This window comes from Balearica regulorum, chromosome 6 (genome assembly GCF_011004875.1).
Source record: "Balearica regulorum gibbericeps isolate bBalReg1 chromosome 6, bBalReg1.pri, whole genome shotgun sequence".
Lineage (NCBI taxonomy): Eukaryota > Metazoa > Chordata > Aves > Gruiformes > Gruidae > Balearica > Balearica regulorum.
Genome location: NC_046189.1, coordinates 41,226,182 through 41,250,993, shown reverse-complemented (window position 1 = coordinate 41,250,993; position 24,812 = coordinate 41,226,182). Strand labels below are relative to the sequence as shown.

Genomic DNA, 24,812 nt, shown 5'->3' with positions numbered 1-24,812 from the left:
TGTAGTAAATTGTGTTTTCACGACTTGCTTTTAAGCAAGGCTAGCAAAGCAGTCATCCTGCAGTCATGTAGTACAGCGTATTTGAAAGAATACTCTCTCCTTTTGCCAGTTCTTATAAGAATCAGAAAGTAGAAAGTGAGTATGGTTCAGCTATTTGTTTATACAGAATAAAGACCTTAACATATTTATACTTCTGATGATGTAAAAGAAAGCCTGTAATGACTCTGATATTATTGTGGACAATTAGCTTTCCATATTCTACCTTCATTCAATCTGGATTTCAGCATATAGATTTTGGTTGTACCAGTTGGATGAAAATATGGCTTATTAAATAACTGATACATATTTATTTCTGCTGTGAAATCACAGCTGCTAGCAGTAACCTTACCGTTTTCAGTGGTAAAAACAATCCCTGACTGGGCCAGGTGAAACCAGCATATAACATTTCAATTATAAACTGGAAACGCAACAGTAGAAAACTATTACATGAGAGGGACGAGGGTGGTGTTCTTTGTTACTATTAGCACAGTTAATAAAATTCGTCAGTAATAAGGTACTGAAGGGCTTTACTAGACATTTTTGTTCAATTTATCCTTGGATTTCTATTATCTCATTAAAAACTCCTTGCCAGGTAAGTTTGAGTATGTTTGAAGAAAAAAAATAGCCCTCTGCCTGACCTGCATGTTCATCTGAGTTCACTTCATTTGTCGTTTGTATATAATTTTTTATATTTTGTCTGTTGTAGTCCTGTTTCAAAAGCATGGTTTTATTTTCTGATGCAAGATAGAGCATGAAAGTTCTTTTTTAAAGAATGTGTCCTAACCTCTTCCACCTGCCGTCAAGCTGTCTACAATGAATTCTCATTCTTGGTGTACAGTCTGTTCTCACGGAATTCTGTGAAAACAGGTTTAGAGTCCTGAGTAGGGCAAGACCATCTTTGAGAAAGAAATTATCGAGATACAAATTCTGTTATCAAAGCCTTTAAAATAGCCTGGCATTCTGATATATTCAGTGGATGTTTTTATCTTCTACTGTGTAAGATGTTTTATGTTTCTCTTCCTTGATGAATATTTAAAAATGAGATATTGTCCAGTTACGAATCTTAAAAGTCATTGATCTGCCGAGGTTGCTTTTTTAGCTCAATCTTGGAGATTTAGCATAGTGAAGCTTTTACACTTAGTGAAATAAATGTAAAATTGATCACACAAATAGATAGGCAGCCTCTTGGGCAAACAAGGGGTTTGCAAAGTTTAGCTCCTTGTGCATGTTCAGCTTTCATTGGCTTTGGTAGAAGGATTTTGCAACTTTGTGTGAATATAAACATATGTCCTGAAGATGTTTTGTCCTGGTTTGTGTGGTTAACATACACTCTTTCCCAATCACCAGGTTGAATACAAAAAGGACTATGAAAAGAAGAAAGACAAGTATACTACCATTGTGGATACTCCAGAACATTTAAGGACTACAAAAGTCAACAAACTGATTAGTGATGTAAGTGTGGTCCGTCCCTTTCAAGCCTACTGCCTTCTCTGAATTCTGGCCTTTGAAGTGTGATCAGTAGTCCATTATACTGTGTTTCTCTCCTTGCTTTTTTTTCAATTGACACCAATAATGTCAAGAAATAATATTATCTATAATTTTTATCTTCAGATTATTTACAAGTTGGAATATAACAAAGCAAAACCTAAAGGCTATACTACAATCCATGATACACCTATGTTATTGCATGTGCGCAAGGTCAAGGACAGAATAAGTGATGTAAGTAAATTATCTATGTCTGTGGTATCAAAAAGACACTTAATTGACTTTTTTTACTTTGATGTGCAATACTTTTAACTTAAATGTAATGCAGTAAAAAATAGTTTCTTGTTAGAGTGTATTGGTTATGTTTGCAGGTAAAACTGCATAGGCACTTAATGCTTTTTTCAAAAAACACAATAGAGTATAAATTATTCAGGAAGTTTTTTCATGCAATATTCTTCTGTAGCTCTTGGAACATTTTTGCTGGGGTAGAGCAGCCCTCAAAAGTAATAAAAGCTGTGAGCTGGAACTGATATCTAAATAGAGCATGGATTTGAGGAGTTTGTTTCTGGGTTTTCTTCCTCTATTAGCTAGTGGCTTTTGTGGAGCCTTGAGTAAGGTATTTAATACATTACTGTATTTATTAATTTCTTTATGGATATTGTGAATATGTAAGGTAAATATTCTTATCGAAAATAAATATGTGTTTTGATTATGGGGTAATGGAAGGCTAAAAAAGAAAAGAGAGAAAGGAAGATGAAGTGGATAGAATAATGTCATAGGATTTGGGAGTCCTGGTTCGAACTCCTCCTCCTCCCCTGGGCTTTCTCTCTGACCTTTGTATTATTGTTCCTTAGATATCCCTAAATAACATGAGGATACAAGCGCTTCTGTAACTCAGTACTGTGAGGATAAGTACTGTGAAAGTCATTCAGATGCTACATGGATTATCTATACAATGAGTAATTCTAGGAGGAAAAAGTAACCGTAATATCCAGATACTAATGTGGATCATTAAGAGTCAGAGATGATCAAAAGTGATCTGTAGATTGAAGTACATTTTTCTGGTTCCAAACTGAGTGCTGAACTTGAGATTCTCTAAAGGAATTTTCAGAAAGCATTGAATGTGCCTATCTGAAGATAAGTTTCTTTAAAGCCTTTCTATTAAGTGCAAAAAAACCTAGAAATAGGCAGAATTACTGTTCATGTGTAGATTTTGTTAAATTTAGGCTGTGCTTCATGATGAGTTATACCTGCTACATTTTCTGTTTAAAGAGAACTGCTGTTGAAGAGGACTCTTCTTTCAGGCAGATGGTTGATACTAAGTCATATTGATATAATTTCTTTTTCTTCTGTTAAGATGTTTTTCTTGACAAGAGCAATTTTTTAATACTATGTTTTTGATATTTTGATGCTTTTCTTATTGATGATGATACTAACTTTGCAAACTTTTTTAATGTTTGTCTTTCATTAGCTGAAATACAAAGAAATGTATGAGAGGAATAAATCTCACTGCAATGTCATAGCAGATTCAGTTCATATTAAGACTCCAAGGCATGCTTACAAGCTAAACAGCAATGTGAGTTCAGTTTTATTAATACTTTAATTCTGTTATGGATAGTGTTTGGGACTGGCAATGGATACCACAGGAAATTATTTTCAGTTCCCCTGAAATTTTTTGAGCTTGGACATTGCCTCTAATTCTTATGATGCTTGAATAAAATATATTTTAATTTATTTCATACTAAAGTGCTTATGCTTGCAAGTTGTCTTTGAGGTCGAGGTCCTTGTATGTCACACGTCTGTTGTTCTTCTAGTCCCCCTATTTTCCTGACAGATACATAACTGTCCCAGAAATTCTCTGTGATGATGTTCTTGTAGACAAAGTAAGCACTTCATGGGAAGCTCTCCTGTGTTTGCTATTATCGGTGGACCAACATCCACTTCAATAGACAAGGAACTGAAAGCACTCACCTACTTCAAAGTCAGGACATCCTTCCAGTCATTCATATTCCTTTCTCCACCCAGCAGTGGAAAAACTAGAGTAAATGGAGTCCCACTGGTTGTACATGATTCAGAGCAAAGCTCTAATCTGATGTAGATGGACTTTCTTACCTCTTCTCTCTTTAACTGAGAGACATTGAAAGAGAATTTGCATCATTGCAATATGAATGTCGTATAAAGTACACAACTTCCAATTAACTTCTTTTTTCTTCTTGTTTCACTATAAACAGCTAGATTATAAGAAGAAATATGAAGCAGCCAAGGCTCATTGGCACTGGATTGCTGATAGGCCTGACTTTGTTCAAGCAGCCAAGTCGTCCCTGCAACAGAGTGATGTAAAAAAATCAGAACACACTGAATACTCCCTTTCCCCACATCTCTGATCTTCAGAATTAAAAAAAAAAAGTAGAAGATTTGAGACTCTCTTCTTTTATCTTTTATTTTTTCTTCCTGCAGTATGAATACAAACTGGACCGGGAATTCCTAAAGGGTTGCAAACTCTCTGTCACAGATGATAAAAACACAGTATTGGCTTTAAATAATGCCATCTTGGCAAGTGATGTAAGTACTTGAACACTTAGTTCTTTGTTCTACTAGAACTTTACTTACTACATAAACTACTTTATTGGAAATATGATTGCATTAAGAATGAAGCTTTAAAAAGTTCTTCTTAGTCTCACTTCATTATTTCATTTGTTTATTTCGTTAACAAATTGGCAAAATCTGAATAAATTTTTTCTTGTAAATGTCAGTGGCCTCCTTCATGGATTAAATAAATATTCAAAGTTAACGTGGCCTGAACACCCTAGACCTTTGGTATATCTCTGCATTTGTTTTATTGAAATGAAAATATTATCTGGAGAACACAGCAAAAAAACCTTGCAGGTATAACTTGTGAATAACAGAAAGTATCTTTAATTCTTGCTAACACTATATTCAACATATTAATAAAATTCCAAGTAAGAGCTATAGGAATGTATAGACAGGAATGAATATATCTTGGAAAAAATCAAAATATGGGATTGTCTGCAAACTTTTTCACTAAGAAGCAGTCAGAACTATAGTAATTTCTTTTTAAATTGCCACAAGTCAAGATACACATTGCTTAAAATGGTATCTTTTCTTCCTGCTAGATAAAATACAAAGAGAAGCACAACAAAGCTCGAGGAACATACCTTGTTGTTCCAGACACACCTCAGATCCTCCTGGCTAAGAATGTCAGCTCTCTTGTATCTGAGGTAAAACCCTGGGCAGTTACTTACTCATTTTAACTACATATTGTTTTAATATTGTGGGGGGGACAGGGGACACGGACCTTGCATTGCTAATTCTTACCTATTTTTATTCTGTGCTTTCAGAACAAATACAAAGCACATAGCAAGAAGCAGCTTCCACATGGGTCTTATACAACCCTGCCGGAGACACGAGACACTGCTCATGTGAAAGAGGTGACCAAGAATGTCAGTGAGGTAAGTAACTAGTGTAATAACAATTTATTATAACAAATTATTACCTGCTGCCTATAGTTGGTTAGACTGTTGCATGTTTTAGTATACATGCAACACATTTAGAATCTTTGTAGAATGCCCAAGGAGTCAGAAAAGATTAATTCCTGCTAGAATGAGGCTTTAAGAAAGAGCTAAACATGTTTGGTTGGGAGCCTGTTGAGATACTCTGGAGAAGAGCGGCAGGCTGGAGTGCTAACAAGTGCCCTGAATTCAGATTTTATTTTTCATAGAACACAGTTCAAACATGAATTATTATCTCCAAATAGCAAGCTTTTGTTATCTAAAGCGCAAATGATGACAAACAAGCTGGGGACCATACATTTTGAGACTGCGTAGACTGCATTTTATCTGTCTTAACACTTTCAGTGAGCTTATTTTCATGTTTCAGTAGCATTTACCTCCATGTGAAATTAAAAAATCACTCATGGCCCTTTTTGCTCTTAACAGACAAACTATAAAAAGAAGTTTGTGAAGGAGAAAGGCAAGTCTAATTATTCGATCATGTTGGAGCCTCCTGAAGTGAAACATGCCATGGAAGTTGCTAAAAAACAGAGTACAGTAAGTTTGTCTTGTATTTTCACGAATTAAATAGCTTCTGTAAGCAAATTCAATCACAGTCAGCTGACAAAAACACAAGTTCAGATACTTCTGGATCCTCCCAGCCTCCATGTTCAGGTATAATTCTGAAAGCTAAAGCTGCAAATATTGACAAATGTAAAATTGCACTGAAATAAAGGATCTTTTTGAAAAACATATTTCTACTTAATCACGTGGTACCATTTAATCTACTGTGAATCACATTTAATAACTTTTTCATTCCTTCAAATACAGACAGAATTGCACATGCTTATTTCTTCGTTTGTAGACAACTTGCAAAGTCAGATTCCCAAATCCATTCCTTTTGAAATTACTTTTTGAAAAATCCCATCCACTTTCCCAGCGACATTGCTGTGTCCTTATTAGGCATATTGCTCATGAACAAACCTCAGTAATTTTCTTTCCTCTTATCTATCATCACGGATTAGATTGAATACAAGAAAGATGCCAAGTCAAAGCTCCACTACACACCTATAGCGGATCGACCAGATATTAAGAAAGCAACTCAGGCTGCCAAGTTAATTAGTGATGTAAGTTTTTTTAAAATCTTCTGTATAATTCTTTAGCAGTAATTTTACCGTTAAAAATCATGTCAGTAAAACATTTAAAAGGGAATGTCATCATTACTAAAATAGACTCTTTTTTTTTCTTTGTTAGATTGAATATAAAAAGCGTGGAGAAGCTGGCATTGGTGTAACCATGCTGGGACGTCCAGATATTGAACTGGCAAAGGAGGTGTCCAAGCTAACTAGTCAGGTAATAATAAAAAGTTGGTGAAACTTTGAAGCAGTGGGGGAAATGAGACATGATATTAACTTCCAGAGTGATACTAATATTATAACTGAAATTATTTCTAGATTAGGGGATAAGGTTTTTTTTCAAATAGAATGTGTTAAAAAATTAAATCCCAATGCAAGGTATTTCTTTGTTAAATGTACTTTTCTACTGACTTGCCAAATGTCACTAATGGAGGTATAGAATCTCCTTAAAATGATGCCCTAACAAGATCCTGTAAATACTAAGGCTGAAATGTTAGCTGTGTTCTCTTTTTTTTTATCTTTTCTGGGTATCGGCTTTAAAAGAAGCAGCCTTTTATCTAACTCTTATTATCCATCCTTTATGAGGTGGACATTCAGTTTCTTTCAGCCACTTTCTTTCTACTTTGTGCCTTTAAAAGCATCTTCTGTTTTGAAGTTAATGTTACATTAATAGAAGCTTGCTTACTTTTATACAATGGCCATGTTCTCTGACCAGTCTGAAGCACATGCTCGCTATTTTCTGTGACAGTTTTTTCTGCCAGGACCTCAGGTCAGCTTGGTTCTTTCTCACCACTTCATGCTTTAATCCTGTACTTGTTTGCATTTCTGATCTTGCTTTCTTGCTACGCGTTATAGGCAGAATACCTCAAACAACATATGAGAGGGCATGGAGCTGCATCTTATGATACCCCATGGATGAGAACCTTTAAGAAAGCTAATATGCTAAGTAGTCATGTAAGAGAATTTTAAGTGACACATCTGGGAATGCCATTTTATGCATCTCTTGCTTGCATATTGTCTTACAATTCCAACCTGTTAAAGGATTTATGATCCACCACTTGCACTCCATCTTTTTGTGTCAAAGGTGTTGAATGTAGCAAAACTTGTGAGATGTTAGATGTCACCTTCTTTTTTACCTCTGGAAAGACAGTGCATGGGAATTCTGTGGGTGGGGAATTTATCTGTTTCAGAAATACCACATAATGTTATTATGCCCTTCATAGCAGTTTAGGAATTTCCAGTGTTTTTAATGGAAGTTTCTGATGCACTCATGCAGTGTGAAAACTCACCTTTTTCACCCAAAAAACTAAAACCAGACATATAAGCTTAAGCTGGTTTTCATGAAACTGTGAAAAATAGAAGTATGTGTGTATGACAAACCCGAACAACGGTGCTGGTAATTTTCAGTGAACAGTCATAATGCATAACATTCAGACTAGAACTTTATTTAACTATTCAAACTTCAAACTACTATTTCAATGTCGTTTAAACTATTCTGTTTACATTGTGCTGGAATGGCATAATGGAAGCATAGTGTATGACTAGATCAGTCCCAGAGCCTCTGAGACCGTACCCTGTAGTAATTTGAGGGCACATCATTTCTTATATTTCTTTCCATCACAAAACTGTTGGAAAATAGAAAAATGATGGCTGCAAAGCAGTTTTTGAAGTGGCAGCAGACAGATCTGTGCCATTTCAGTTTTGCACATGTATTTCCAAATGAAAAAAAAAGGGGCATTGTGTTTTTTCCATGTCTAGCCATGACTGCTGCACGTAACTGTCGCATGTTTGAATGTCAGCCACTGTGTGTGTCAGAAAAAAAAAAGCATCTTTTCAGTAGAACTAAGGATTCTTAAACTCAACAACTGAACTACAAGAAAAATGAATAAATTATGTTTATTACCATTCAGTGATGAGATCCTCCTTTTCCTGCTTTGCTCCAACACTAGCCAGTTCTCCTCTTATAAACATGCTTTGATGAGATTATTTTGTTCCGGAGAGGAAATTAACTCTTGTAGAGGCTGTAAGGGAGCAAAGAATAATTGGCATAATCTTCAACCTTTCTCTTGGGCATTTCTTCTCATGAACTTCTCCTTTATAAAGCTTTATGTCCAGTTTGTTTATCCACTTGCCTCTGGTTGGTTGGATTTCATCTTCCTGTCTGGCATGCTTGCTTTTAATTTTGCATGGATCTTCCAGCTACATTTCTTCTGGGCTTAAAAAAGTGAACTCTTCGGCATGATGGTCTGATCTTGATCATATGTTGCATAGCCTGCAAAACTTAACAGATTCTAGTATACTTCTGCTAGATTTTAATTTTTATGAGGTCAGAACCAATACTCATTCCCTGTATGTAAAAAAAATTAATATTCTTCATTTTCTTATGGCAGCTATATAATCTGTGGATTTGCCTGTTTCACTGTGTGTTTTATCTGAATGTTGGCATATTTTAGAAAGCAAAAGAGCAACAGTGCTATCCAGCATGAACCATATGGTGCTGCATGGACAAGAATATGGCAGTGAATTCAAAGTATAAATATGATTGTGGAATGTGATTTAATTCTGCATTCAATCATCTTTCTTTTTTTACTAATATAAAATTATCTGTTTACATTTCTGTAATTGTCATAATTTCGAAATGTTTAGCATGAGTCAGCTGTTCCTCAACTTACCTGTCAGTTCTTCAGTATTTTCTTTCTTTCATTTCAATTTTCCATAAATATTGCTTGGGAAATCAGTTTTTTTCCTGAAGAACCATTAATCCTTTTTCCCTCATTAGCCACAGTCTTATATTTTCTGCATGCTTTTTTCTAAGTATTATCTTGGTCCTGAACAAGATCAAATTCTTTCAGAAAGGCTAATGAAAGTTGTTAAATTCTTGTTCTTTAGACCAGGGATGGGGGTTGCTAGCTTATTTAGTATAAAATATCTCCAAGGAAATGTGGATTGGTAAGCAGAAGGAAATATTGCCTCCCTTGTTTCCATACCAGTCAGAATACTACTACAGAGAAGACATAAATCCTCAGAATTTTTCTACTGATGTTTATTCTAATGGTGATGAGTATACATACTAACTATGGGATCCATTTAGATAAGCCAGAACTTAATTTTTAATACTGCGAGTTTTTCTTGCACTCTTCAGTAACTCTTCTGAAACAATTTTATGCATCTCTCATAGCAAAAAAAGTAATAAACCCAAAACATTCCTAATGGAACCATCCCTTTTGTAGATTTACAAGAAATAGTGAGGAATTAGCCTTTAGCTGCACCTGCAGCAGTGGGATGGGACAAGTCATGATGGATAAAGGACTTGCCCCTGTTTAAGTCATTAGCAAAACTCTCATTCTTATCAACATTTCTGTGCCTTCAGCCTGGGTCTGCTGGAATATTATGGCTTGCATCGCTGTGGTTTACCTTGCTGATGCTAATGTGGTTTGGAAGTGTTACTAAGCTTCTTGCATAATCTAATTCCCAGTAATTAATTGTATCACTATTCTGTTTGTGATCATTAACATCCTTCTTCATCTCTGATCTATACAGAACACAATATGTGATAAACAGATTTTGCCACCTCTGGTGCTTGTATGTCTTGAGGTAGTTTTTAAAGCTCATATTTCTCCAAGAAGTATGTAGAAAGTTCTTTGAAATACTCTTTATGCTTGTGTCTGATTTTGTCTCTTTGTGAAACAGGGTATCTTTTATCCATGCACAGTTCCCATCAACTGAAAAATTCTTCCTGTCTAAGGGTCAAAATTTAGCTGCATGTTGTCAACGTACTTGTCTTGACTATGTTATTTTTACAATGAGAGATAACCTGTGCACTGAAAGAAAAATTGCAAGTGGTATTTTGTAAATACAGATGTAGATTTTTCTTTCCATGTCAGGTCATCTTTAAAATAACCTTTATTCCAGTGGATGCCTTCAAGTTACTACATTTTCATTCGTCTGCTGACCATCAGCATTGAAGTAGGGTCTCTTTGCCTTCTGCAGCCAAACAAGTGAGTACTCAAGAACAATTGTAATACCTGGTTGTTCTTTAATTTAGGTGAAATACAAAGAGAATTTTTCCAAAGAGATGGGTAAAAAGCCAAAGTATGATTTAAAGGAGGCTAAGATCTACAAGACCATGAAAGACGCCCACAACATGGCTAGTGAGGTATGTTTACTTATGCTTTTCCTCTAGGGAAATTAAAAGTTTCAAATTTCTCTAATGAAGACCTCCTTTATGTCATTAATATATTCAACATCACAGGTTTTATTAGCAGTCTCCTTTTCTGATGTTGATTGTCCTTTCTTACCTGCAGGTGAAATACAAGGCAGATTTAAAGAAACTTCATAAGCCTGTCACAGACATGTCTGAATCGCTGATCATGAACCATGTCCTGAGTACAAGCCAACTCGCCAGTGCTGTAAGCTCATTAACTAATCCCAGATCCGTTTGGGTTTTCCATTACTATTGATTCTGTTCTGAATCATTCTCTGCTAACTATTTCTGTAACAATTACTCCCTCCATTATTGTTCATGGGACATCACCTGGTAGTGATCTCTTCCTCTCCTTTCTAATGATTATTTCCTAGTTAACCAGCAACTTTGCCACATTTGTCCTCTGGGAAGCGAAATCTTTATTAGCTGTAGAACTGCTATTATTTCAAATCCTCTAATACTTTTCAGTGGATTGATTCCTTATTACATTTTAACTGATTGCATCACACTAACAAATACTATTGTCTTTTTTTTAAAACTTTTTTCTTTACTGCTTACTATATTTTAAATTTTTGGTTTTGTCTGTTTTTTTCCTTTTATGTTTATGTTTAACATCCCCCTGTTGTAGATGTACAGAATTATGCCTACCAAAATACTTGATAATTTTACTGAGAAAAGGCAAAAAATGTTATTGCCTGGTAAAGCCTTTTCATGTCTCCACTGTGTTTTCTTTTTCTTTTTTCTTTTTCTTTTTTTAATTCTGGTTTTGAAAAAATCTTTGTTTAAATCAAAATGGTCAAAAAAGATAACTGTTCACCCACATCTTTAGAAGTGATAGCTGATACTGGGAATTAAACTTCTTGGTTTTGTTTTGCTTTTTGTATTTCTAATTTCTCTTTGATATTCCATTGAAGTGTTGCTTTCATTGGACCTAAGAAGTAAATTTGCTGAGGGATTTTTTTTTTTATTGAGATGATTTTTGACACCTTCCCTTCAGTACCAGTACAAGAAGCAGTATGAGAAGAGTAAGGGTCACTACCATGTGGTGCCAGATAATCTTGAACAGGTTCATCTAAGGGAGGCATCAGAACTACAGAGCCACGTAAGTTGGTCATGTGTTTTGCATTAACCCCACTCACTACCAGTCTCCATCACCGAACTCCTCCTAGCAAATTCTCCAGTATATAACAATCTCTGTGCCTAGCTGCTTTCTAAACGCTGCACATCTGAGTAAACAAGTCAAGGAGAAATATTTGCATATTTGCAAGTTTAGAACACATACAAAATATCTGTATGATTTCTGTATTCTAGAGTAATCTCAAAGTTGCTTATGTCTGTTGTGTATGTGTCTTTTTACACAGTATACAACATTTATCAGGGTGATTTAATCTATAGAACGAAAGACCTGGTAATCACAGAAACTGGAAATGGAAAGAATTGACAGTATATTTTCAACTGTTTTATCCATTCTAACCTCAAATGATACAGAGGAGAGCTCTGCAATTCTTTTTCTGCATCCAAAATTGCTCTAACCAAAGCAATACCTATTGCTGCTATTAAACATGTCTGACATTTTTTCCCTCTGGAGTATAGTAAATGGTGAATCATTCCAGAGAAATTCACCCTCTGATTTGGTCTCTAATCCTCTCTGTTCCAGGTTCTATTCCAGCTATTTATTGACTGTAAAACAAGAGAGGAATTGCTGCTAGAGCGCAAAGGGCCATAATTGTTGTTCTGCTGCATGGCATGGGAGAGCAAAAAGGTTATATAGCAAAGGACTATAAGAAAATGGTTGTCAGTCAGTTTCTAGTTAGTTAAAGTCACTACTTGTTGCTCCAGTTTGAGATCAAGATCTGTCTCAGCCAAAGACCATTACCTCATGCAGCAGCCTGAAAATTGATGCCCTGAAGGCTGGATACTATAACTTGAAGCAAGAATATTTTCATCCTTGTGGACATTTTACTTCCTGGACACTCATGCACGGAATTAGTTAGCAAGTCGCTAAACTGCGTCTTTTCAAGCCCTGCCGCTAACACTCCAGCAGTCCATTAATATGTAACTGGCTGAACTCAGCTGGGGTCATGAGCAGTCTGAGTGCCTTTGAGATGGATTTTTACAGCTATCTGTCTTCCTTCTTGTGATCAGTAAATTCTTGAAATCTGAGATGACACTGCTTATTCTCTGCAACAGGAAATAAATCAATAGGATTTTAGGCCACACAAATTTTACTGTAAGCCTGACCTTTGATTATTCATTTTATGATCAATAATATGGATTTCAGGAAAGCAAACTTTATTAGACATTCATGTTCTACCAGAGATCTGTTGACCAAAGTAGGCACATACCAGTCAATGAATTAATTCTTTGGTTTAGGAGGGTAACTTTTTTATTTCCTTCTCAGGTGAAATACAGAGAAAAGTATGAGAAGGAAAAAGGAAAACCTATGTTGGACTTTGAAACTCCAACATACCTTACTGCAAAGGAATCTCAGCTCATGCAGAGTGAGGTATGGTTAAAATCAATACTGGTAGACTAAAAAAACTTTAAAATTTATTTTTTATGGTTAAAAATTCAAACTGATTTAGACAGGCAATTATATTTGCATCTTGTGCATGCTGATAGACTGAAAAATTATAGCTATATCACATTTCTTTATATTAGTTGTGAAATACTACTTTTTAAAATCGTGAAGCTTTCCTGTGTCATGATGGAGTGTATATTATCTGTAATTTTTCATCAGTAAATGAAGCTTAAGTGAGTCTTCAAGTCTTTAGAAGTTAGTATGAAACACATTTCACTTAAACTTTTGCCACAGGAGTATAGTATGCATGTCAGTTATAGTCCACAGAAAGTACCCTGGTTATTCTTTTCATCTGAGAAACCCATTTAATTCCTGTTTGTCTCTACTGTCGTAGTGTTCTTCACTGACCTGTCATTCTATTTCCTCAAGCAGTTATTTTCTGTTTGTTTGAAGTATAATCTTGTTCTGTCACAGATCAAGGCTTATACATTCTGAAAAACAGTTGTATAAGGCCATTAGTCATTATGTTTGAGTGATTCCATTGAATGTTTTCTCTGCATATACAAGTAAGGAGGGGAAGAAAAAAAAAGTTTATGTTTCCAAAGTAATGAGCTGTTTCCTGGGTGTTAGTAGAAACAGGATTTATTCCCTTACATGCCCACAGCACTGACTGTAGCAGGTTGTCACTGTGACATTAATACCAACCCACTGCTCCATCCCCCCAGTAGTTTTTCTTGTAATTAAAAATAATGTAATAAATATTTGCTATTTTGCTTTTTTCTTCTTACTCTCATTAGAAAGAATATAAGAAGGACTTTGAAGAGTCCATTAAAGGCAGAAACCTTACCGGCTTGGAGATTACACCGTCCTTATTACATGTCAAATATGCAACCAAAATAGCAAGCGAGGTAGCAGTTATTCTGTGCTTATTTCCTCTGTCAAGTTAAATAATTCCACTAAGTATTCTCAGCAGCATTTCTTCTTCACCACTTTCTTTTTCCTAACCATTCACATTAAGCATGTTTACATATAGTTTGTATTGTGATCTAATTTGTCGTGGACATTCTTTGTTAACTGTATTCATATTTACTGTGTCCCTTTCTGACATTCGTCAGCATAACTATTCCATAGCGGGGTGTATATGTGTGTGCCTTTCCAATTTATCTTAAACAATAATTACTACACTCTATTCTGTTGCAGTAGTTCTTATATAATCCTATACAATATTCTTTGTTGTTTTTAAAAAATTCTTTTTTCTTTTGGAGCTTTTGGATTTTTTTTATTTTTTTTTAAATTTTTGCAACAAAGTTGTAGAGTGTAGAACTCTCTTTAGTCTGGCTTTGCAGTTTGCATTTTCTTTGTTCTGCAGAAAGAGTACAGGAGGGATCTGGAGGAAGGTGTCAAAGGTAAAGGACTAACAGCTTTAGAAGAGACTCCAGACATGTTAAGAGCGAAGAATGCAACTCAAATCCTGAACGAGGTGTGTCAAAAACTATTTGGAAAATAACTGAATGGATGTAACAGCCTCCAACTGATAAATGCTTATGGTTGTGTAACACTAGTATGAGCTTTGTCATTCCCTAGAAACTCTTGAGTAGAGAGAAAAAATGAATGTGTATGGGTATCCAAAGATAAAACTGGGAGCTTGAACTTTTTAAGCGAGCTCTTTTCTGGCTTTGCAGTTACTGTCAGGAATATAGATGGGAAAGAGGTGCTGTGATCAACAGTCAGATCGGTCAAGGGATAGACTAAACCAGCATTGTGATGCAGCAAGGCTAAGTGGAGGAACCAGAGGTGTCGGTTTTGTAAACTAGGTATCTTGGGTCAGGAGCGGTTACCAAGGATTAGGAACTAAGGACCAAGGCTAAGGAAGCAAGAAGCAAAGTGAGAGATCCGAAAGGGACCTCAATGAGGGAACCAGACTGGCATACTTCTTCTTTGGGAGGTGTGCTGAGCAGCAGAGAGCTCTTTTTGAATGCACTGTGCTTGATGGGTGAGTCAGAAACACCAGCCATGCTCATGAACAGTTCCCCCTGCCCAGGCCTGATGGCTGAGGCAATCTTCCCCACTTTGATGGAGAGCGGTGGCCAGCAGACAGCCAGGATGCAAACCTACCAGCCACTTTATTTACATGGTGGACTGATATAATAAATACTTCATAGGGATCGTTTTCACAGGATAAGATTAGCTCTTATTTTAAGAGCCTTAACATCATCAGGCTGAAAGCTGAAAAAAGGAACTTTTTAGTGTTACTTAGGATTTTGCTTCTTAGCAAAATACTCTTAAGATAAGCACCCTTATTGGCAACAGCATTTCGTACTTAGTTGTGCAGAGGTTTTGCATTATTAAAAGAGCCTATGTTTTATTACCAGAATATTACAGACATATTCAGCTAAGTTCAGCAGAGTTGGCATGGAGAGATTTGACTTGTACCATTCTATACAAAACAAATCTTTTAGACCTTCATGGAAGATCTCATTGGGAAGAGTGTCTGCTGCGGCACTGAGTTTTTAGGGAGGGTATTCATTCCAAAGGCCCAAAATGTCACAGAGAATCCTGACACCTTGCATATTTTGGACATGCTCAGTGTGAAGCGTCTGTGACCACTCTTCACTACCACAGGCATTTCATACACTGCTCACTCTCTGTTGCTTCTCTTCTGTACAAGTTAGTGTTTTGCACCAATCACTGATCACCTAGAGGAACTTACTTACTTACACTTTGAAATTACTGGTGTGAGAAGGAAGAGTGACCTTAATACAGCTGGCCTGTAGTGTGCTCCATTTACTTCTGGAGTAGGGCTGTTTGTTACTTTTGTGAGTTTATATTAGTAATATTCCTCTTTTGTTGTGTGTTCATTAAACTATCTGAAGTTGCTAAAGTTATTGCATTAACATTGACAAAGTATCTCTTTGCTGTCTTCATCTGCAGAAAGAGTACAAAAAAGCCTTGGAATTAGAAATCAGAGGAAAAGGTCTGACAGAACTGGCTTTGGAGACACCAGACTTTGTGAGAGCAAAGAATGCCACTGACATTGCCAGCCAGGTCTGTGTGAACATCTCATATATCACATCTGATGTCTTCTTTAAAGGAAAATTTATTAGCCATTTTTTTTTGATTGAACGAAATTAAAATAGTTGTCAAGATATGATTAAGGCATCTAAATGTGAGCTTTTCCCAACAGATCAAATACAAACAGTTGGCAGAGATGGAGAAAGCCAACTACACCAGTGTTGTCGATACTCCAGAGATTATTCATGCCCAGCAGGTCAAGAACCTTTCGAGCCAGGTATCTTGAGTGAAGCAATTTAATCATCATTCATGTGGGAACCTGAAGTGGATACTAATTTGGAGCACCTGAGTAACTACTTGTCACGACATTCAGGAGATAGATACACCAGAAAAAAAATTTCTCTAGAGCTGTGATGGGGCATCTCTTACTCTGAAATTCCATTTCAATATTGAAATGAATTGATTTTAATACTTTATAAAATGAAAGAATAATTTCTATTGCTTTTGCAATGCCAAAGCTAATTTTGTTCTAAGTAGATTTAGCTTAATTTTCCTACTCCTTAAAACTTAATGTTTAAAATAAAGTTTACACAGATGCATAATCTGAATTTATATCAGACACAGAAGTACTCACACTTCCATAAATATGGGCATTATGCAACAATAAGTAATGCCAGGTTGTTTGTTACTGCTTTTGTATCGATGGAATATATTTTCTGTTTTCTATCAGAAAAAGTATAAGGAAGATGCAGAAAGGACCATGCCATACTATGTGCCTGTAGCAGACACACCAGAAATGCAGAGAGTCCGTGAGAATCAAAAGAACTTTAGCACAGTACGTATATAAATAATAAACGCTGTTACTGCCAAATAATTAAAAAATGTTCAACTTTTTTTCATTTAGTAAGGTTCTGATATCACACTCTAATCCCAACTAGGCTGCCTTTATATTCTCCAGGATCTTCAGTTAGAGGGTTCACTATGTATGCAGCAGCCCACTTAGGCATTACATAGGGAACCAACCCGATTCTGTTATTGTATTGAAAAAACGTTCTGCTGCAGTGCTTTGACAATTCCTTTGCAAGTAATAGAGAATTATACCTGCCGAAGTTGTCTGTTGTCAGTGGGACTGCCTGCAAGACTGTATGGTCAGTAACAGAACTCCACAAGCTGACTTGAAATCTTTAACTTTCATTGTGGAGAGGTAATTGGTTTAGATACAATCTGGCCCCTTTCAAGATTTTTCAGTGAATCTAGTTAAGGATCTCCTATCGCTAATTTAAACGAGAGTACTTTTTACTGTGGTACATCTTCACGTCACTAACGGTGATGTTAAAATGATCTCCTTATAAGGTGTACTTGAAAGTATTTTTTTTCTCATCTTCAAAGAAAACTCGGTGAGTAAGCTTTTATAGCATAGAGTCAACATTTGACATTTTACTTTAACTTTTCAACAGCTTCAGTATCAGTGGGACCTACAGAACAGTAAAGGAAAAGTTACGGTTGTACAAGACACACCAGAAATGCTGCGTGTGAAAGAAAACCAGAAGAATTTCAGCTCGGTATAGTTACTTTCTGTTTTCAGCACTCATTCAAAAATGTACAGTTTAACATGTTGTCGTGGTTTAGCCCCAGCTGGTAACTGAGCACCATGCAACAATAATTATATTTGGCTCTTATCTTACCTATGTTCTTGACCTGCATAAATGTGTATAGGAACTTTTTCAAACAAAACTCACTTTATTCTAAGTAGATTTAGCTGTCTTTGGCTACCCCTTTTTACCTAGTGTTTTTTGTGAAGTGCCATGATTGCACTCTTTCAACTATACGTAGCTGTGATACAGTTAAACAATCAATCCTGGGCTGAAATTGGTATTACTAGTATTGACCTTTCTTTTGTCCTGTTACCGTGTAAGTAGTGTACTCTTGCTGTGTTGCAACTGTCTTCTTTTAGTGAAAAGTGAACTGACTGATTTGTTTCACATTTCATGTGTTACCATGAAGTGCCTAAAGTCTCCTTTATCGTTTTCCCTCTAGCACCATTAGCATAGTAAGTAACCAAGCAGAAGAAATTTGTGTAAAACGTAATAAACCACATGAGAACAAAAGGAACAAATTAAAACTAGAACAAATACCAGTCTTCAATCCTAAGATTAGTCTACAACTGTTTTGCTATTCTACTTAAAATGCATTACTCTAAATATAAATGGTCAGCCCCTTTTTTTCACAAACAGCACTCATGCAGTAGGACAGACATTCAGATAGGCAATAAGGCAGTGACTGGAGATGATCCTCCGAGTTGGCTTTCAGCCTGTGCTGTTGTGTACAAATTGCTGTCATGAGCCTATATTCAGTCTCTAGAAGAAATAATGTTGTGTTTTGTATGCTTAACCTTGTTGTCTTCCTTCTAAATATTAAGATTTTATATAAAGAAGATATTGGAACTGGAACTACTATTGAAAAGACACCAGAGATGCAGAGAGTTAAACGAACCCAGGATGCAATTAGCTCGGTACAAAATAATTAATTTTTAATGCTCTACCAGTGCTAATTCAACTTGAAATAATATATATTTTTTCCTCTCTTATTTCTTTAAGTGTTGCTAAGAATGGCTTGGCAGTAATCCATCCAGCTAAAGGTTACTTTCTAAAAGTTTTTGCCTATTCTTTTTACTTGAACAGTAATCTTTCGATTTGTTGCTTACAATCCATTTCTACAATATGAAAGCTCTTGCCATCATTTTAATCTCATCCCAAACACAGTTTACTTAGCACAGAATCAAAGCAGGATGGAAGTGACCTCCTGAGATCATCTACTCCAACCCCGTTGCTCAAACAGAATCCGCTAGAGCAGGTTGCCTAGGACCACATCTAGTCGAGTTTTGAATATCTCAAAGGATGGAGACTCCACAACTTCTCTGGGCAACCTTTTGCAGTGTCTGACCACCCTTAGAGTAAAAAAAAGTTTTCCTGTGTTCAGATTGAATTTTCTGGGGTTTAATTTTTGACTATTACCTCTTGTCCTGTCACTGAGCACTACTGAGAAGAGTGGCTCCCTCTTCTTCATTCCCTCCCAGTGGGTGTTTGTAAACATTGCTAAGTCCCCCTGAGCCTACTCTTCCCCATGCTGAAGAGTCCCAGCTCTCTAAGCCTCTTCTCATATCAAAGATGGTCCTTTCTCTTACTCATTTTTGTGGTTCTGCACTGGACTTGCTCCAGTAAATCCATATCTTGCTTGTACTGGTAAGCCCAGAACTGGACACAGAACTCCAGATGTGGCCTCACCAGTGCTGAGGAAGGGGAAGCGTCACCTCCCTTGACTTGCTGGCGATGCCTTTCTTAATGCAGCTGAGGATTCTGTTGACCACCTTTGTCATGAGGCTGTTTTGCTGGCTCGTGGTCAGCTTGTTGTCCACCAGGTCGCCAAGGTACTTCTCTGCAAAGCTGCTTCCCAAACAGTTAGCCCCCAGCAGTGCTGGTGCCTGGGGTTATTCCTGCCCAGGTGCAGGACTTTGCATTTCCCCCTGCTGAATTCATGAGATACCTCTCAGCCCATTTCTCCAGCCTGTGGAAGTCCCTCTGGGTGGCATCGCAAACCTTGGGTGTATCAGCCACTACTCCCAGCTTTGTGTCATCTGCAAACTTGCTGAGGATGCACTCTCCAGGTCCCTGATGAGGATGTTAAACAGTACTGGTCCCAGTATGACTCCTGGGGTACACCACTGGTGACTTGCCTCCAACTGGCCCTTGTGCCACTGATCAAAATGCTCTGGGTCCAGCCATGCGGCCAGTTTTCCACTTCACCGTGCACTTACCTAACCCATACTTTGTTACCTTGTCTGTGAGGATGCCAGGGCAAACAGTCTCGAAAGCCTTACTAAAGCATGTCTTCTAACACTTTTATATTATATAAAAAATTGTTACACTCTAAATTTGGCATAATTGTATGCATTACTTTTCTTTCAAAACTTTTAAATCTTTTTCATGTTTTTGAATGCTAACATCATTTTAGCATAAAAGATACTAACACTTGTATGTTAAATATGTTTTTGTAAAATACTATTTTTTGTTATGCTAAAGTAGAACTGCATATAGCATTGCAGTTGTTAAAATGTTGTATGATGACTCACACCTTTGTTGAATGTGATAGATTTTTACAAATCCAAAATTCTTCTTTGATTGGTAGAAAGACCAAATGGTATCGGGTTCAAAGGTATTTACACCTGATTTTAGAAAATCCTTTTAGTAAAGTGCCATTCTCAGTGACATCTCCTCAACAGCTGAAGTTACCCTCTAACAGAAAACTTGTGAAGATGGTGGGAATACTTTAAGAGCAGCAAGCTGCTCATGTTAAAGCCAGTGAGATCTTTTAAATGTTCCATCTCCTCGAGATCAGGGTAATGCTCTTTATGTATCCACATAGGAAGCCAGGTGCCTATTTCAATGCTGTTAGGCTAAGATTTGTAGAAACTATTTTAAATGTTTAATATCACAGGTTTTTTGAACTCTGTGTAAGAAACCTTGAAATGGTTCAGTTGTTACAAATTGAGGAGGGGTTGTTCTTGCCGAAATTAAGCTCCTGGGAGATGTTAGATACCCAAATGTTAAGCTTCAGTTGAAAAATTCTGGCTCAAACAAGACTCTAGTTTTTTTACCCTGAACTGAGTTATTGTTAAAGTGCTGTGTAAAAGTGTGGCAGATGGTTCCTTGATGATTTCCTTCTATCAGAATACGTTTAGTACCTGAGATTTGCATGAGTTTGTAAAGTGTAAAGGACCTATGTTTCTTTATTCATGTAACTTGTTACACATACCTGCATCAGCTGTGCTTTAATGTAAGTCCTTTTACTTTTTTCTAATGTCTGCGCCTCTGTAGATTAAGTACAAGGAGAATATTGGAAAAGGAACTCCAATTCCTGATCTTCCAGAAGTGAAGCGTGTCAAGGAGACCCAGAAGCACATCAGTTCGGTAATGGCCGATATTTTCTCCTTACCTATATACTCATGTAGATCTCAAGCTCCAACCTTTGGTTGTGTTTGTGGTTACTTTTTGTTGAAAAGAGAACAGCTCTCTTAAATCCCTGTATTCAGCAGCAGGTTTAAATATCTGAATTTTGCAGTGATCGTGATGATCAGCCACTTCCCTGTATTACTTCTGTGCCCTTTTTCTGAACACAGAACTAGAAACAAAACATACCCAGATGATGTTTTCTCATTATTCTGAAAAAAATGAGAAAACTTTATGGAAAAAAATAATTGGAGCCTTTTCTGTAGTCACAAAACCTAGTGACAATCAGAAGTGGAAACAGTAACTAGCTTTTCCCGTATCAAGTTAAGTGCAGATTTTAATAACTACAAGATGCTCTTCTCATTTTGAGCCACTACTGCTTTACTTTGATCTCTGCATACAGAATTGAGGCAAGACATGGTGTTGTAGTTATTGGGGTCTCAGATGTTTGCTATGCAACGCTGAGGAGCAGCGACACCCATGTAATGAGTATCTTATGATTTTCCATCCCTGATTTTATAAGTACTGTTTCCCTTTTGAGCTGTTTATGATTCTGACATGTTTTACAGCTCACTTTTGCACAATTGAGTTGTTTTCTCAAATGATTGTTCATTTTTTCTAACCTTTTACATAATTTGTTTTCCCTTGCTGTAAATGCTCTATTTTTGTATTTTTTTTCATTGTTTTGATGACATCAAGCAGTGAAATACTTCCTTTTTTTTTTTTTTGTTAGCTTGTTTTGTTGCAAGTATTTTACTAGTTGCAAAAAGAACTGTGAGTGCATTTGTAATGTATTTCTACGTGGTTAGATTTTAAATCAACCCAGGCATGTCCTATGCAACTCCTTTAATGAAAAATGCAGTCGAGTGAGACGTAAAACTCAATTGTTTTTGTTACTAGAGATCAAAACCAAAGTAAAATAGTGGTGTTCCGAACAAATAGTCACAGAGATCAAAATCAAATGGAGCCCACAACTAAATATTTTTGTATTAAACATGTCTATAAAAGGTTTGGCCGTTTGTTAACACCGTTAAAAAACCAAACCAAACCAAAACACCTTCTGGAAATGTTGACTGCGTGAAAAGTAATACTATTACATTTCCTAAACTAAGATGAAAAGCAAAACGTTCTTTTCAGGCCAGGTCAGCAGAATATTTAAACTTGTGTCCTACTGTAATGGCCTGTTCCATTGACGTCAGTGTGTTCAAGCACCTCGACAGAGACTTTAAGTACTTTGCTGAACTGGTGACTTTACTTAAAAAAATGCTTACTGAGTAAAATAAATTGTATTTACATATAATGTATAACACCAGATCATATTGACCTGTAAACCAGGTAAATTATCTGTCCAAATGTACTGTAGTTGTTGTGGAAGGAATATGATCTTCTCACCTTGCTGAGTGCTTGTGTTCTGCAGGTGTTGTACAAAGAGGACCTGGGCACAGGTATCCCAACACCTGTCACTCCAGAAATAGAGAGAGTCAAACGCAATCAAGAACACATTAGCTCGGTATTTAAAAAAATTAAAAAAATTATAACAACTTATTTTTGCATAACATCCTAACATATAATCTGTTTTTCTTCAATGGTTTAAAATCTCACCCCGCTCCTGTCTTTTCCCTGGCAATATTTATAACTCATGTATATTCCACCTTTTTGTGCTTTAACTTTTTTTGGTGATTTACAACTTTCATGCACTTCTTTTAAGCACCAAAACTGGAAGTTGTGAAATTAACGTAGTGTTTCTCTCCTTGTTTGTTTTTTCTTAACACTGTATCTTCTAGTATCTGTAGTCATATATTTACAGAATAATCAACCATTAGCCTCTTCCTTAATGTTTGCCTCTAGAACAAGTGTGAAATTAATTAAAAAGCGATCCTAACGCTAAACATAACTCACAAAATAGTCAGATTTAATGGTTTTGCCTATGTTGAGTGCTTTTTTTGTGGAAACTTTCTTGTACCTCGCAGGTGTTATACAAAGAGGGCTTAGGGACTGGCATCCCAACACCGGTCACTCCAGAGATGGAGAGAGTCAAACGCAATCAAGAGAACATTAGCTCGGTATTGCTAAATAAAACAAATCCTGCCATTTCAAATGCAAATCAAATCCCTTTAACTCCTCCATATTAAATTTTTCTTTCATTTCTCTGTTGAACTTTGAACAACCTTTCTTAATCAAATCACTAAAACCCTGTCCGTATCCTTATATTTTAATTTTTTACTCAATCTAACTTAGTTGTCAGTAAGTTCTTTCAGGTGTGAGATTTAACCTCATTGACTTAAAGCAGTTGAGCAGTACCTTAATTTTCTTCCCAATGAAATAGTAGTCATCTGAGTGATGTCACTCTCCTCCTCAATAACAAAGTCGATCCTTCTAACAGTCTTCAGACTCACCGCACTGGTTGCACCGCAAATGGACAATGAACTCTTAACACTTCCTGAAGCAAAGCCATCTAATGCAACTAGCGTGTGTTGTCTCTTTTCCTGGTTTTGCTGTGTTGGATGCTTTCTTATCTCCTACAGGTCTTTGTAAAGAAACCTGGGTGGCATCCCTGTATCACCGCAATATGAAAAAAAATGACAAAAATTGCATATCTAAGGAAAAATTACTGTTGTGATGAATTTCTATCCAGATTGTTTCTACTCCTAACACATTCCAGTCGAATGACCATTATGTCATAATTTTGTTCTATATTTCTGTGTTAATTAGAGCAGCTTAGGACTAATTTGGACTCACTCTGACCCAATTCAGACATGACCGATACGAAATTCAGTCCTGACCTGAGATTAATAGGACAGTTCAGAGAAGCCATTGTTATTACATGTTTTGCTACATTTAATTGTCTCTGAGGTCATCACGGCTCTCCTTTATGCTGGTGAGCCTATTTAGAAATCTTAGAGGCAAAGATGCTGATGCAAGATCTTTTGTTTAAGTAAGGAAACTCCTTTGCAAAAGAGTTTTCAGGTAACTTGGCTCAAGCTATGCTTTGCACAAAACACTCCTGCAGTTCTTGCTGGCATCATTTGTGTGCACCCAGGTGAGATGACACCAAACCTCATAGTAATATTAGCTGAGTATTTTCATTGACTTTTTTTTTTTTTGCTCGCCTTTGAACAAGGCTGACAGACTTTATTTTTCATACTTTGAAGTTTCACTATATTAAATTACGTGTCTTCTCTCTTTCTCCTCCCTTTTTTCCTTTTCCTTTTCCTTTTCCTTTTCCTTTTCCTTTTCCTTTTCCTTTTCCTTTTCCTTTTCCTTTTCCTTTTCCTTTTCCTTTTCCTTTTCCTTTTCTTTTTTAAATACTTCCCTGTTGCCACACAGGTGTTGTACAAAGAGGGGCTGGGGATTGGAACCCCAGTACCTGTCACTCCTGAGATGGAGAGGGTCAAACGCAATCAAGAAATCTTTAGCTCGGTATTTTTTTGTCATTTGAGAAAAAAAAGTTTCCTATAGCTATTTAACACCTGTACATTTTCTACTTTTTCGGATTAACTTATAAACATAGAAACATCCCCTTCCTGATAGTAGATTTTTTAGTCATTGTTAGTTATATTTTATGTACTTATTTTTTTAGAAGATTTTTTTAATAATCGTAACACTTGATGTTTCATATCCTTTAATTTTTAAAGCTTTTTTTTTTTCCTGTGAAGCTTAAGGTGTTTTGCATTTAAAAAAAAAACACCACTGTTTTTTTAATTTGCTTAATTCCATTCCTTTAATGCTTTATTATTCTGTTGAAGCATATCTAAGAATTCGGATGCAGTATTTTTAGCTCTCAGAAGACTTCCTCTGATTTTATCACAATTGTTAACTGTTTTATACTACCTAATGTTTCCTGCTTTCTAGTATATTTGGTGGACATAAAAATTATATGTGTTACCTCCTTCAAATTAA

At 36.3% G+C, this 24,812-nt stretch overlaps 1 protein-coding gene across 40 annotated transcripts in view; it reads left to right on the top strand.

Moving 5' to 3' along the window:
* NEB (nebulin) overlaps nt 1–24,812 on the top strand; it is a 124,647-nt gene that overhangs the window by 89,416 nt on the left and 10,419 nt on the right. For 15 of the 40 annotated variants that reach the window (XM_075757338.1, XM_075757305.1, XM_075757307.1 and 12 more), the window contains 26 exons: nt 1,387–1,491; nt 1,651–1,758; nt 2,996–3,100; nt 3,756–3,860; nt 3,982–4,086; nt 4,659–4,763; nt 4,884–4,994; nt 5,481–5,591; nt 6,059–6,160; nt 6,288–6,386; nt 7,025–7,123; nt 10,215–10,325; nt 10,474–10,578; nt 11,371–11,475; nt 12,775–12,879; nt 13,692–13,802; nt 14,264–14,374; nt 15,826–15,939; nt 16,079–16,183; nt 16,637–16,741; nt 17,364–17,468; nt 18,326–18,418; nt 20,781–20,873; nt 22,330–22,422; nt 22,883–22,975; nt 24,240–24,332. In XM_075757338.1, coding sequence (XP_075613453.1) covers nt 1,387–1,491; nt 1,651–1,758; nt 2,996–3,100; nt 3,756–3,860; nt 3,982–4,086; nt 4,659–4,763; nt 4,884–4,994; nt 5,481–5,591; nt 6,059–6,160; nt 6,288–6,386; nt 7,025–7,123; nt 10,215–10,325; nt 10,474–10,578; nt 11,371–11,475; nt 12,775–12,879; nt 13,692–13,802; nt 14,264–14,374; nt 15,826–15,939; nt 16,079–16,183; nt 16,637–16,741; nt 17,364–17,468; nt 18,326–18,418; nt 20,781–20,873; nt 22,330–22,422; nt 22,883–22,975; nt 24,240–24,332 — 2,697 coding nt within the window. The remainder of the gene's footprint in view (nt 1–1,386; nt 1,492–1,650; nt 1,759–2,995; nt 3,101–3,755; nt 3,861–3,981; nt 4,087–4,658; nt 4,764–4,883; nt 4,995–5,480; nt 5,592–6,058; nt 6,161–6,287; nt 6,387–7,024; nt 7,124–10,214; nt 10,326–10,473; nt 10,579–11,370; nt 11,476–12,774; nt 12,880–13,691; nt 13,803–14,263; nt 14,375–15,825; nt 15,940–16,078; nt 16,184–16,636; nt 16,742–17,363; nt 17,469–18,325; nt 18,419–20,780; nt 20,874–22,329; nt 22,423–22,882; nt 22,976–24,239; nt 24,333–24,812) is intronic. The other 25 variants (XM_075757340.1, XM_075757333.1, XM_075757332.1 and 22 more) reach the window with 8 other exon arrangements.